Genomic DNA, 15,122 nt, shown 5'->3' on the forward strand with positions numbered 1-15,122 from the left:
CAAATTTTCACTCAAGAAGTTTCTAGCTTTTTATTTCCAAGTGAAATTCATTTACTTTCAAATACCTTTTTGAGCTACAACTAATTTAAATACTTTTGCTTATATTAAACTACAACCAAATCATGTCCAATTAATGCTAGCACTCTGTTTGTTGTAAAGAGGAAATAAAATCTCTTGGCCTCTTACAATTTGAATAGAAGAAAATAACAATTTCTTATGTGTAAAAAATGAAGATATCTTGCAAAAGGATCATTAAACTAAAATTTTTTTTTGTAAAAGATCAAAAAATCATTTCTGCCTGTTGTAAGAAAGGAAGGCTAAAAAATGTAAGGCCAATTAACTCATGCAACGGAAAACGGAAAAAACCCAAAGCTAAATTATATCAGCATGTGCTAGAAGCTAGCTCTTGGATTTTAGTACATTGATCCTCAGAGATGAAACACGCCACATCACACGCAAACATAAAACAACCAAAGGAAAAGAAAAAAAATCTAACCCACAACCATGTCCAATTATCCCGAGACTATATGCTAGTATACCAGAAGATGCCCCATTAATATAGAAAACCTTGACCCTAAAGTAGTACTAATAAAAATAAGAAAACTAGTAGTAGTAATTAATTTTTTGTCCCTTAAAGATATGAACCACTTGCTGTGGGCAAATCAGACCATGATGAAAAGCTAGGGTTCCAAAATCCCAATTCTCCTCCAGCCACTGGAGCCGACTCCAAAATCATTGATGATGATGGTGCATGATCAGGGTAGCACCTACTTGTTGACGCTTTAAGCCTTTGATATAGTTCTTGAAATCCTGTACTTTGAACTTGACCAACTATAGTACCATTTTCCCCATAATTATTTTTCCACAAACTGGAAAATCCGTTAGGAGGAAGCTGATTATACGAATTCACTCCAATTGATTTCTGTTCTTCCTTAACAACACCACAATTTTGCAAATTAAGATTTTGATGATTTCCTCTAAGTAAGGAAATAAGAGGATTATGATTTTGATGAGGTGAGGAAAAAAGAAAAGGGTTATTGTTGGAAGGTGTTATTTCCTGTTCGAACCCTCCAAAAATGCCTGATTTTCCAATAAACTCAAACGGAAGTGAATTTTTCAATTTTGCAGCACTTGATTTTGCTGTGGTGAGGCCAGTAGTGGTCTTGTTTTTTCTGCAGCCACCACCAATAGGAACGTTACGTAACGCACCCCCTTTAGTCCAATAACGACGACAAGTCTTGCAGAAATGACGAGGCTGAGTTAAGTTGTAGTTGTTGTAGTAACAGAACTTAGTGTTGGGAGAATCACAACGTGGGCATCTAATATTTTCTGAGTTCGAGGATGGACTTGCAGTTGCTGCTGCAGGGGTAATATTGGAGTTAGAAGTAGTAGTACAAGAAAGAGGAGATGAGGAAGGAGTAGTATTGAATTGCTTTGAAATATTATCTCCTCCTCCTATAAGTGTAGTATTTCCTGCAAAGAGCTCTTGAATCATCTTTTTTTGCTTTTTGAAAGAACAAGGGAAAAGAAGAAAAGCAAATTAGATATAATCTTTTGCTCTTTTCGAAGTGGGAAAGCTAGAATATTGTTGTGATCGATCAAATGTGAAAGAGAGATTTATATTAAAAGAGGAATAAGTATTTTTTTGATGGTGCGAAAGGATGGAGAATGGAATGATATATATATAGGGACTCGATAAAGAGAGGAGTCACTACTTGAAAACAACTTGTGATTTTTTAGATTTTGTAATGTAGCGCGGTAGTGCGTTTTGAAGAAGTGATAAAATGGACCTTTCTTGAATGATCGTTCTTTGGAAAAAAGCTAACAGAAAATTGATTATTCTATATATCAAATATATTTAACAATCTAACTAGTGATCTTCACCTTGCAATGTGATTCATATACGTTGAAGAGTGAAAAAGTTCCACATATGTGGATTTAGACAATTCTTTTCTCATGAGCTAGCTTTTGGATTGGATTACATCCAAAATCTTTTCTTTACGATACAAGAAGACATTTTTAAGAATAAGTTATAATTTCAAATAAGGTATAATTTCAGAGGTGTAGCATTTGTTTTGTGGATTTAATTATCATATATATGAAGTTCATTCGTGACTCCATTAATTCAAATTTATGTTGAGTAGAAGAATTAAAACCTTTATACCAAGATGGCAAGAATAAGTTTAACTACTTCATAGATATATTATGTTGGGTAACTTACATAAACAACTATAGTTTCTAACCTTCTAACCAATCGTAACTACTGTTTTTGTAATTATAAGTTGTAACTATGTTTTGCCTGTTTCGCGTGTATTCGGGTGTATTTAAAGACACAGTTCCAAAATACAGACAACCAAATACATATGCATATAGATCGGTCAAACAACACATACAGTCAAAATACATATGTTTGTCCAAAAATACAGTGAGTCAAATACATGTACCTCTATAGCTACGAGCTATAAATACAAATACTTTATAGTTACAGTTTGTAATAAAATTAAAGGATAGTTATTTACTTAAATAATTCCTATATGTTAGCTACACATGTAAAAAATCGTACTCCCTCCGTTTCAATTTATATGAACCCATTTGACTGGACACGACATTTAAGAAAGAGGGAAGACTTTTGAAACTTGTGGTTCAAAATAAGCCTTGAAAATTTGTGTGACTGTAAATCATTCATAAAGTGAATTTATTTCCAATTTAAAAAAAAAATCATTTATTTTGTCACGGACTAAAATTGATATAGGATCAACCAAATTGAAACAGGAGGAGTATTATGTTTGGTAGTTGCCTAGTTGGGGTAATGAAGGAATGTCAAAAGATCTTCAAGTATAACTAAGCTTAGCACCTTAATCCATCTTCATTATGCACAGGTATTATGGTTTCAATTTATTGCAGAATGTGAAATTAAAGTGGGAATTCCGGAAGAGCCAAAATTTAGAATGATGATAGCAATCAAGTTTTCTAAAAGAAAACAACCTTATTTATGACTTTGTGCTTTATTACAGCCTACAAGATATGCAATTATTTATAAACAATCATCATTACAAGTTCAAAGCACTTATTGCCTTGAAATATGTGTAAAGTGGATGCCTAGCCAGCCAATACAATTTGGAGTGACCCCCAAAACTTTGGGCATCAATTTTGCCCCAATACTCCATCTAAACATATTCTTCGTACAGAGTTGCTAAATTGTCATGTCAATTTGATTTAAATTTGATCATACTTATATAAAAATTATCATAATCTTTATTATATAATTTTAAATTAGGATAAATTTTAAAAAAAAGAAGATAGAAATGACATTAAGTAAGTATAAATTATTAAATTTGACCTAAATAATCATATGAATTTATTCCATTTAGATCATTGTGGCTAAAATAGTGTGGCCAAAAGACCTTTTTGTTCTTTGTAGGGAGATGATTAATTAATTAAGCTTAGATGATTGTTATGCCACACGTTCACACGCTTGACTCACGGGTGAGCATCATGCTATCATATCATCTAAGGCATTACTACGGCAACTTTAAACACTTAACTGCAACCGAAGTTTATACCATAACGTGTATTTGCACTACTTTTCTCACTTAATTACTTATGATTAAAAATATATATTTTATTTCATTAAATTTTTTGATCATGGTAAATTAATATACTTTGATATCGGGTGTAGATAAGTTTTTACCCCAATTAATATACATTTGATACTGGCATAACCTGTTTGAAATTATATTCTGGTTTATTTGCTCTTGATTGACCGCCCTACTAATAATGATTGATGTGGTAAAATTGTTACTTTTTTCACTACGATGATATTAAGTCGGTTTGTGCACTTATACTATTTTCTCGAGTATTGTTACTTCTCGGCTTCTCGCTATTGTAGATATAAAGTAACTTATATGAATTTAAAATCACTAAACAATTTTTGCTTCTGCCTGAAATTTGATCACACCCTTAATTGCGTGGTAAAATTAGTTCCATATGAACGAGAAAGAGAAAGGTTGCTTGAACATATGTTAATTTTATGAACCGATGCAATAACCACTTGAAAACATTCAATTTATCTTCCACATATGTCGAAGCAAAATGGTGATTTCAAAGATCTAAGTCGTGATCAAAGGATTATGCATATTGCTAGAAATGTATATTTCATTACTTTTCAATATTACTGCTTACGTTTAAACTTCTACTATATCTCTGGAAAAGATAATAATGAAGTATCGGTAAGTTTAACTGGAATTAAGTCATGATACTTGCTAGGATTTCATGGTATTAATCATAAAAAGTTGAGTTCACATCTGATGTGAAAACCACTAGAAGCTTCGCGTCTCTCCACAAAAGCTACATATGAAACTAACAAGACCCTGTTACTCGATTTGAAAGCTTGTTATGTTAGCTAAAACGTCAGTCTCATGAGTGTTTGTCCACCCATCTAATAATTCCTACCTTTAAAAACATTAAAAAAAGAAGAAGACTAACGGTCTCTCCGCCATCTTCCAAGTCTTTTTCTTTTACCTAAAAGTGTCTCGTCTCAAGGGCAGAGTTACCATGGTTCTTTTTCATCGAAAAGTTACATTACGTGGATACGTTATTTTTATTGTATATAACATACTATATGGTGAATACTTTTAAATTTCATAATAAGTGAAAAATTCTGATTCTATCACTGTCTTGGCTTGCATTAGGGTAGGTGTCTACATCACACCTCTTGGCCCTTCTCCAGACCAAGCTAACATGAGATATTTTGTGCGTCGAACTGCACTTTTAGTGAAATTAGATAATGATTGAGAGACGGTTTAGTAAATTTAGTTGATAAATTTAACGTTTCGAGAATTTTTTGATGCTTTTCAGAAACGTCACAAAAGGCAAATATGCCACAATGGTTTTGGAAAAAGAAAACTAGAAACGGTTTGTTTCAGCTTGCCTTTACTACACTAGGCGTTGTCACTGCTCAAAGTTTATCGGGTTTGGGACTTTAGGGGAATTGGACCCTAAATAGATAGAGTAACCCTGCATGAGGATTAGTACAATATTCCATGTTTCGATAGTTGCAAAATAAGAAGGGAGAGTTCTTGATGAATAAAAAAGAATGAAGGAATATTAACGTAAGAGGTGAGAATGACAGAAAGTAGCAAGGGAGATGTGTACTTGACGTAGTCTTGGCCTGACCGCGCGTGCCGTCCGGAACGGCAGCGAATTCAGTGTGTCCTCTCCTAACAAAAAAGAACATCCATTATTGCTCTAATCTATTGATGTGCTGCAAGGACAGCAGTCACTACATATATATTCGAAAAGGACGTCTTATGAATCCAGATCACTACATACCCAACACGAGTAGACTCCTCTTTCTTGAGTTTAAATTTCATTTTCTTTCCTTTTTGGTTTATTTGGTTTAATTGCCAATCCATTATTTGAAACCTACTCATCTAGCTAATCTGGATTTGCATTAGGTAGGGTGGAAGGACCTCAACTACCAAACCATATTCCTTGATAGTTACCCCTTCCGTGTTTTTTTTTTAACACTAATTTGAACAAATATAAGAGGGTTAAAGAACCCCGTAAAATTTAAGTGTTCCTCTAGAAATTCGGACAAGTACATAGGATCCTTATGTATTAGCCTATTGGGAAAATTTGGAACATGACAAGTCTCAAGTAATATAGATAGCAAAAAATCCATTTCTAACCTAACCTCCTTAACCATTTCAATATGACCACACTTTAAGGCCAAAAGAATGGAAAAGGCCTCAGCATATTTATTAGTCTTATTAATTTCTAAGAACTTTGCTCCAGTATTCAGCACATTACTGTACTTGGTTCTGATTTTTCTCTCAAATTAAAGCACCATGCGTATTGCATTTGGATAGTTGTTTTAGAGAAGTCACAACTCACAATAATACTTTCTTTTTTTAACCCAAAAACGCCTTTTGTTTTATTTTCTCAAAATCCTTTTTAAGAACAGAAGTAATAATCGTTTGCAAACATTTTCAAAAGAAGTTTTTATTCCAAAACAAAGCTTTACATCATGCATGCTTTATTAGATAGGAGAAGCCACGCAAGCTGCGAAATATAGAGGAAAATGTGTCGTTCAAAGTCTATGGAATCCTGCTTTATATTTGGGTCCCGACAAATGCCACCCGATTATCCGACACTTCACTTTTCGGTGGGCCATCCCACTATCCTTTCCTTTCAAATCCATGAAAGTCTACGACATGTTTTACGCGCTCCCCAGTTCAACTATTCCGCCAATAATTCACTTGTCTGTTTCTCACTTTTGCGTCACTCCATTCTCAAGGACCACAAAATGTAATTGTCACCCATTCCATTTTTCTGACGATTCTCAGTGACGTTACATTATACTCCTTTCATCCCAAAATAAGTATCACTTTATCCAAAAACACGCACGTTAAAAAATTAATAATGCAATGTGAAGTTTATCAAATTATCCCTATATAATAAAAATAAATTATTTTTTCTTCTTGATTAGAGCATGCATAAGTATTAAATCTTTTGATATTGAGAATCCAACAATACCAAGTTTCTATGTGGCTTTTTCAATCCTCATTTAGATGTTATTTTAACTTGTCAATTTTTTTCTAAATGTAAAAATGAAAAAAGCTAGCCAATTTATGTCTTGATTTTCTAAGATAACACTGATTATGGAATAAATTTTTTTGACTAAGTGACACTTATTATGAAACGGAGGGAGTATTGTCTTTAAAGTCCGCGCAATGATTCTGTATTAACCAATAAACACTCCCACTGAAACGATACCTCTGTTTCGACCAGATTTTGTCTGAGATGAATCCAACAATGGAACTTTATAGGTTCGAATTAGAAATTCTATCATAATCTACTTAATTTACTGGGTTTAAGGTATATTCTTATACTACTAATTTACAGGATCTTTAATACATGTGCATGATCTAAATCAAAGTTATTAAGTTCGCTTGTGTCTGAGGAAATTAAACACTCTAATAAAGTTGTAAATGCGGTTGTCACTATAATTTTTATTTCAAAATTTTATTAGTTTTTGCTGGCGAAAATCTTCACTTTGCACTTTCAATTGTTCAAGTGTCAATTATGGGTGCATAATTCAAGGCATAAGAAGGTACATATTGGATACATTTTTTTATCGTTACGCAGAAAGTTATATGATGTAGTCTACACCATTAATGAAAGTTACGAGGGTTACAATTGAACTCAACGAATCACACTAATAAAAACTACTATCGACTGGTCCTTTAGACCCTACAATATAGAACAACTGTAAAGCTCAATTAAGGTTCTGCATATTGAGGGGTCCCAATTCCACTTGAGCAGATTAACCTATGATTGGGATCCCAATGCAATGACAAGGTCTTATAGGCAGGAATACAACAGACCACGTTTCTGGAGAATGTTGAAAAAATGACAAGGCTTGCCAAAGAGAATTTCGTGCCGACATATCCCTAGGAAGCTACAATGTTCCACTTAGTGCTATCCAATTTGCTGTTTTCTAGATTAGATTTGGTTATAGTAGTAGTAGTAATTTGTGTTTAAAGTGTTTTGATCCAATAAACTGATCCAACTGGTTGAGACTTAGTAAAATTAGGAATATAAATGATTATCTGGCCCGCGCAATGAATCTACTACAAATAATGCTTCCATTCCAATGCGTCTTCCTCAATCTGCTTTTAACTGTTCCAACCATTAAATCTATCCCAATCACAAACCTTAGAGAATGAAATGAAATTTCGTCAGTACACTGTCCACAATGGATTCATAGCTCTCTTGACTCGTCTGGAAATTAGCAAACTGGTCGTTGGTAGTGGGAAAAAAAGGTAGTCTTCTGTGATACTGAACGGATTCTTGATCAACACAGGTCATGGCTCTGTAGCATGATGAATATCAATCAATTGGATGGACAAAACTTAGTGGTGGTAAGCTACCATAGATCCCTTTCACACACAAAAAAAAGTATGATAAATGGGTCCCATGTCGATTACAGACAAGATGACCAGATGCCCGCTATTGACTCTTCCAATATTGGTTTGACTACAGGATCTAACTAAACAAGACTAGTTGTGATTTCCAGAATTATCGCTATGCTTGAATAAAATAGGGTGGAAATTAACACATTTATCATACTTTCAGATCCTCAGAACTGATATTTTTGAGATAATGCACTTAACTAAAGGATAAAGCCAAGTATTGCAACTAAGCAAAGACATATGAATTGTGCCCACTACTAGTATGAGTTTTCATAATTAACAACGTAACCAACCTAACTTCTTTTTATAATTCGTAGTACTACCTCCTACTGTTTAAAAATCACTGTCTATAACTTCACTTAGATATTTGAAAAATTAGAAATGATTTCAGAAAAGAAATTCATATTCCGCAAAGTCCTACTCCAACGAAAGATATCGGCCAGTAAATGATAAAGGAAATTTTCAACTCGATACTGATTCTACTAACACATGTTTGCTTGTAATGACAAATTTGATATTGTAGTATTTATTGTTGGTTTAATTTAATTTAATTATTAAAATCATTAACTTAATTTTCCCTTATTCTAAATCTTAATCTAGGATTATGATCTATCAAAACTAATTTAAATGATCTATCAAAACTCAATATTGAGTCTACTAATTGTTCGCAGCATTAAATCCTGCATAATATAATATAAGTTAGTTGGTCGCAAAAAAAAAATAAAAAAAAAATCAATCTTCGCACAGCTAATGCAACACTTGGTTTGCGTTATCAAATGATATCCTTACTAAATTAGGCGCAAATTTCTATATTATTTTATCCGAAATAAAATATTAAATAATAATACATAAATTTACAATGAGTAAATTAAATTATTTAAAGATAAAATTAGCCTATTAACTTAAATAATTTATGTATAATAATTCTTTCATTATTATTATTTATGACATAACAATTCCATTGTAAATTAAATTATTTAAAGATAAAATTATCCTTCTAACTTAAATAATTTATGTATAATAATTCTTTCATTATAGTATTATTTATGACATAAAAATTCCCTTGTATAAATAATTTTACATTATAATCCTGGTATAATTAGCAAGTGAATGCAGCAAGGGAAAGTAGGGAATGTGATGATTCAGGCGTTGCCAGTACAATCCAGCAAGTGCTTGAGTGAAATTATGAGTTAATCGATAAAACAGCCAATAGTGGATTGATTATAAAACAGAATGATACTAAGTTGCAGCTGCCAAGCAACAATAACATGCACTGCGGTTACAACTTGCTCATCTCCTTAATAGAATTCGACGTTGCGAAATCGATCGTCTTCAAACTCACGAAATACTATGAGTAGAATCATCAACGCTGAAATTTTCCACTTGAAACAACTTGTAAGCATCTCTATGACATTGTTATTATGTACCGAATTTCAATCTTTTGAGCTTCAATGTAATTTTATGTTTTTACTCAAGGATGTGGAACAATTTGAGATACGAGAAGTTCTCCAATGTGAGTCGTCTACTTTAATTTGTAATCGTTCTGATTACTTTTGATTTTACTTCAATTTATCCGTAATTGAGTGATTTACCTTTGTAATTAGGGAACTAGTATGCCTAAATTTGATGTAACGTCAGGTCATTGGCATGTTTGACTATATATGTTCTGCATTATTTAGTTTTACTGTATGTATACTGATGAATTAAATAACCGAGTCTCTAGACCTAGAAATATTCTTGAATCACGCCAATCGCTATGATAGTTTCCGTTGATGTTAGTAGTTCATTGTGGCTGTGAAAGAGAGCACAGGAGAGAGAAAACTACTCCGTCCTCTTGATGATTAAACTCAAAGAGAAGTTATTAGATAATTCATCTTGTGACAAATTAGGAAAATGTTACATACTGTATAAGTCTAGAGCATTTAGTAGCATATACTCCCTCCGTTTCAATTTGTTTGTCTTAATTTGACTCGACGCGGAGTTTAAGAAAATAAAGAAGATTTTTGAATCTTGTGGTTTTAAACTAAAGATATGCATAATCTACCAAAATGCTCTTTAATTTTGTAGTCTTAAACATATCATGTGGAATGTTGAAATCAAAGAGTTGCCAAATTAAAAAGAAGACATTCTTTTTTAAATAGACTAAAAAGGAAGGTAAGACAAACAAATTGAAACAAACGGAGTAACCGCATTAATTCTCTTAACATGGCCATTAAGCCATAGCTTGGGAGGAAATCATAAACGTATGAACTCCAATATTTTGGTTTCCTAGACCAGCCTAGTAGATAATGAGAGTACTTTGAAAGAGTTCTTGTCTGGAGGCCGAAATGGATACATTAGAATCTGTACAGCATGTTTCCTTACATAAGATCTTTCACAGTACTAAATCCAGACTAAAATGCATTAGGCTTTTTGCTTAATTTGATGTGTAACTTTAGCATATGACCAAAGAGAGTATGTACAATTTTGTATAGTTCATCATTCTACAAAATAACCTTGTGGACATATCCTAACACAGAAAGGTGAAAATGGCTGCAGGCATTTTTCATACAATCATGTTCCATAGAGCACTAGGTCTGGTGTGGCCATAGGATATTGATTTGGAACTTTTTGACATAACATATGTACGTAACTTCTGAACTTTCAAAGTTTTAGGTTGATAATGTATTCATCTCTGTCTGTCACCCCCGCCTTTTCTCTCTCCTTCTCCCTTACTATGCTTTATGAATCAATTTTTGGTAGTAACAGAGAATCTGGAAGATGTGTTATTGGAGTCTAGATAGATTCAAAGATGTGCCAAATGAAGTAACGTACTTTGAAAGGGTTTAGACCACTTCTATGCTTCTTACAGTAGGTTATTTCTATAATGTTTCTTTATGATACTGATACTTGAATCAGTGCAATTCCCTTTCCAGTTGTATTCTCGATAAAAGCTTTACTGTTCTCTACCCCTGAAATTCCCGTTATTATAATCTTATTGTAGAATCAAATGGAAAAATGTTGTAAGCATCTCCACTGCAAGAAGTGAAGTTTGGGTGATGCTTAACTAGGACAGGACTAACCAGTCTCGTTTCATCATAATCAAAGGACGTGCCATCTATTAACAAATTCTGCATTTTTATTTCTGTCTTCGTTCCTTATTATTATTTTCTGAAAATGCTTGTTTGAAATGTTATGTAATTTTCCGCCCTAAAATATTTCATTTGAACGGAGTACCAAAGAAAATCATTGAACTACTGCTGTTTTCTAAGTTAATCTTTTGATGCTGAAAAAATGTCATATTGAATACTACTCTATTCTCGTAAAATCTGATATAGACAAGAATCAACAGAACTAAGAAATGTTGATCCAGTTTTGTTAGTTCACTTATTCATTAGAATCTTATTTGCAAATATAAGATTTATAACTGTGTGCCGACTATAATTAATTGAAACCAAATGTAAATAAGATTCTAAAGAAAGCAGAAGTTAACAAAGACTGGATAAGATCAAAGATGATACAAACTTAAAGTGAAGTTAAACTAACTACAGGAAAATATGGACAATGTCAATTAAACTAAGATAAGGAGTTGTTGTATATTCAGAACTTGAGTGGCGTTCTTAAATGATGTCAATCTGAGGTGAGATCAGTGTGATAAGTGATTTTTTCAGATTTTGAGCCTCCATTTCTTTAACTTGGTGGGACGGGGTTTGCTTTTTCTGGTGAGTCTATTCCAAGATGTTGCCAATAGTTACAGACGTGAATTTTAGCTTCTTCCTTTTTTCATGTTAAATTAAACAGGTGCAGTGCGGTGATGTTGAAGTTGAGAGGAAAATTGATGAGAAGATTAACCAATTCATTGATAAGGTGAAGAAGCACCCCAACCGGAAACACCAGGTTCGTGATCTGAACTTGTCTGTTTGGCCATTTAGTATATTTGCTTAATATTCTTCGCAGATTTTTTAACTTCTCTTACTACTTCTGTTTTCTGTACTTCTGTTTTTCTTTAAATGTGCATATTCCTCCTGAGATCTTCTCATGATATCTTGGAGTCTTTTATTTCTTGCAATTTACTTCCAAAAGAGTCTGTGTATTACTTAGGAAATGATCTCTGTTATACCTTCAACTTGGGAAATGATCTCTGTTTTTGGAATTAGTAGTTGCTAACGGAACTTCCAAATGGAACGTTAAAATGATGCAGATCTGCTTGTCCTTCTATGAAGTCAAAAACAAAACAAGCCTCATGGTTCACAAACAAAGTTGAACGTCACTACTGGGAACACTGGTACGTAAATTTGAATGTCGCTCAAGATCCAAAAGCAGATTCTGGCAAGTCTCATCACTCCAAAGTTGTTAACCCCGGAGGTACTAACTTGTCTGTCTTTCTTTGCTTTCTAGTTTCACAAATGCTCCAGTTTTTACATCTTTGAAGAGGTATGCCTTTTTTGTCTATCAATTATCACAGAGAATGCATCTGAGGAGAGGGATGTTCGGCGCTCGGGACTGGAATTATCTCTTCGTGAAGTTCCGTTTCAGATAATCAAATTTGGAAATGAGAAAAAGGACCATATTCCCTCGATACTAAATCTTGAGGGCGCCTCATTTCCCTTTGAGATCACTATTTCAAGGCAATTTCCCTCCTTTGTCTAAGTTATCAACATGTTAAAAATTTGTTTTAATTATTCTTGTCAGTGAAAATGGTTTGCTAAGTTAAACAGTGCAAGCTATTAGGCTTTATATGTTCAATATCAGTTCCCCCTTGCCCCCCATAGCGAGGAAAATAAGTGGAGATATCAGCTTGGTTGATATTATCTTTCTCTTTCATTCTGTGTAATCTCTATGTTCCTCTTCTCCTAGTTTGACCTTGAATATATATCATGTCACTTCTTAGATGAGGCTCATTAAAGTAAATGGCATGACCATTTTTAGGCATTCAAGATTTACCTTCTACAGTTGAGGATATTATGTTTTGCATATGTTCTCGTCTGTACATCTTAAGATATGCAACTGTGCTCAATTTTGTTCATCCACCTATGCATCTGAAGGCCTGCAACCGTGCTACACTTTGTTAACAATTGTATTCTCTAGAACCTTTAGTGTATATAAAGATAAATTCTGATACGATATAAAACATTCAGGCTTTAGGTCATAGCTGTAATACCTGATATGATGCCTTGTGCGAAACAAACACATCCAGGGTTCAGTTTTCTTCCTTCTACTTAATACTTTTTGTTGACTTATTTCCTCTTGCCACATTATTTTTATTTTTGTGGGGACCCATATATTTTAGAGACTTCTTCCTTTTGGTATTTTTAACTGAATCTAAAGTTTGATCACAAATTACTTTACCAAACATTTTGGAATTAGCGTTCAATGACTATAAGGTTCCAAACAAGGCACCTAGAACTCTGGGTTAACTTAATTCTGTGAATAGTATGATATGGTGTTACCTCATGTTTATATGCATATTGAAACAATTCTTAACTTCGTGTTTGCCACAATTACAGAATCAACTTATCTGGTTGATGAAACTGTAGTGTATGTTATTATCTCCTGCTAATGTCATCAATTATAATCAAGAAGTCTTATTGTCCTCAGTCCACGTTAATGTTGGTGAAAAATATAAATTAGAAGAACGCCTTGGTTAAAAATATAATGAAAATGTGACATCTTATCAAGACACTGATTTAAGCTACTAATGGGAAGTCAAAAGTACTTTTGGATGCTAGATGCAATTCGTGTGCTGGTGATAAACTAGTGGAAAAATCAAGTTCAATTGAAGCAGATACATAAACACAAAGCTTTCTTTTTAAAGAATTTCAAAGATGGTATTGATCCAAGTAAGTTATGTATTCCCTTATTTTAGTTCATCAGATTCTGCTTTTGGGATGGAATTGCTCAAGAAAATGCTCCAGACAGGGCATCCAACCATGCTCAGCTGACTTGCAGTGCTCTAAAGGGAAGCAATTCTCTTTATTCTTAGTTGGTGAGGTAAAATTGTTGTCATCTGATGTCTGAAAATGTGAATACTAGCTGTAAACGGGGAGGCTTCTGGCCGACGACTATCACAGCAGAGTGAAATGAAAACCATATGTACAAACCATACTTGTCAAAACTACAATTGTGCTCCTTTCTCGTGTTACCTGCCATTTCGCTATATGTACTTGCTCTCAGATCAGCTATGGAGTAAATAAATCATCACATGATCAAACTTCAATCACATTTCGTTAATGCAGTGAAATACTTTCTCTTCTTTCCTAGTGTTTCTTGTTGTCTTAATTTTTTTATTTTATTAATTGTTTGTTTTTCCTATTATAAATGCCCTGTGGTCGAAGTGTAAAATGGACATGGCCTCCTCTACCTTTCGTCCATTGTTTGTGTTTGGTTATTGTCTGATGTTGTGGATCTTTCATGCATGTTATTAACTAATATGGAAGAGCCTCGCTGGTATGTTCCGAGTTACACTCCTGAACTTCTAATCCATAAATTGCCTTTTGAGTCCAGTATAATGAAGTTCATTATGGTCATTTAGAGCTTCTCGCAGTGGACCTGTCGAAAGTCATTAGTTTTTAACCTAAATTCTTGAAATGAATCTGACCTCTCTGGGCTAGTTCTAGAGGCCTCTCAATGACCGACAGCCCGAGATAGGTGGATTCTGCAACTATTTTAGTTATTTTACCCGTTTTATTGCTAGTATCAAATAGCTTTGGGCCTTACTTGTTTGGAGACAAATTTGGCATCCTATGAGGTTATCTGATTCTGATCTTCCATTTGTCACGGAATGCATTTCCTCTTTTACCATGCGAGACACTCTTAGGAGGGGCTCCTTTTTGATAAGAGTGTGACATGCATTTGTGGTGCTTGCGACTGAAAAATGCTCTGATTGTGAAATGTTCTGTAGCAGTTAGATAGAAAGCCACTTTACTGGAAAGCCTTTTGTATACGGTAAAAACCGGGTATCTGCTGAGCCGGTGAGACCGGTGACCGAGGGAAGAGTGAAACAAGCACATGTACGAAGACTTACTTTCTGTATCGGGGGAACGGTTGGTCTGGTTTTCCCAGGGCCGGTTCGATGTTGGCCGTTGGTCCGTTCCATCGTGGCCGTTGGTCCGTTTTGATCGTGGCCGGTAGTCCGTATGATCTGTTACGCGGTCGCCACGCGTCAGT

General features: G+C 34.0%; 1 protein-coding gene and 1 pseudogene across 1 annotated transcript; one reads left to right on the forward strand and one right to left on the reverse strand.

The window, feature by feature from the left end:
- Nucleotides 1-351: 351 nt before the first annotated feature.
- Nucleotides 352-1,666, reverse strand: LOC132623449 (dof zinc finger protein DOF2.5-like). Its single transcript, XM_060338204.1, has one exon. The coding sequence runs from the start codon at nt 1,493-1,495 to the stop codon at nt 632-634; it is 864 nt and encodes a 287-aa protein (XP_060194187.1). The 5' UTR covers nt 1,496-1,666; the 3' UTR covers nt 352-631.
- Nucleotides 1,667-9,095: 7,429 nt separating this feature from the next.
- LOC132625086 (autophagy-related protein 101-like) lies at nt 9,096-14,678 on the forward strand (annotated as a pseudogene).
- Nucleotides 14,679-15,122: the final 444 nt, after the last annotated feature.

Source organism: Lycium barbarum, chromosome 12 (assembly GCF_019175385.1).
Source record: "Lycium barbarum isolate Lr01 chromosome 12, ASM1917538v2, whole genome shotgun sequence".
NCBI classification, from domain to species: domain Eukaryota; kingdom Viridiplantae; phylum Streptophyta; class Magnoliopsida; order Solanales; family Solanaceae; genus Lycium; species Lycium barbarum.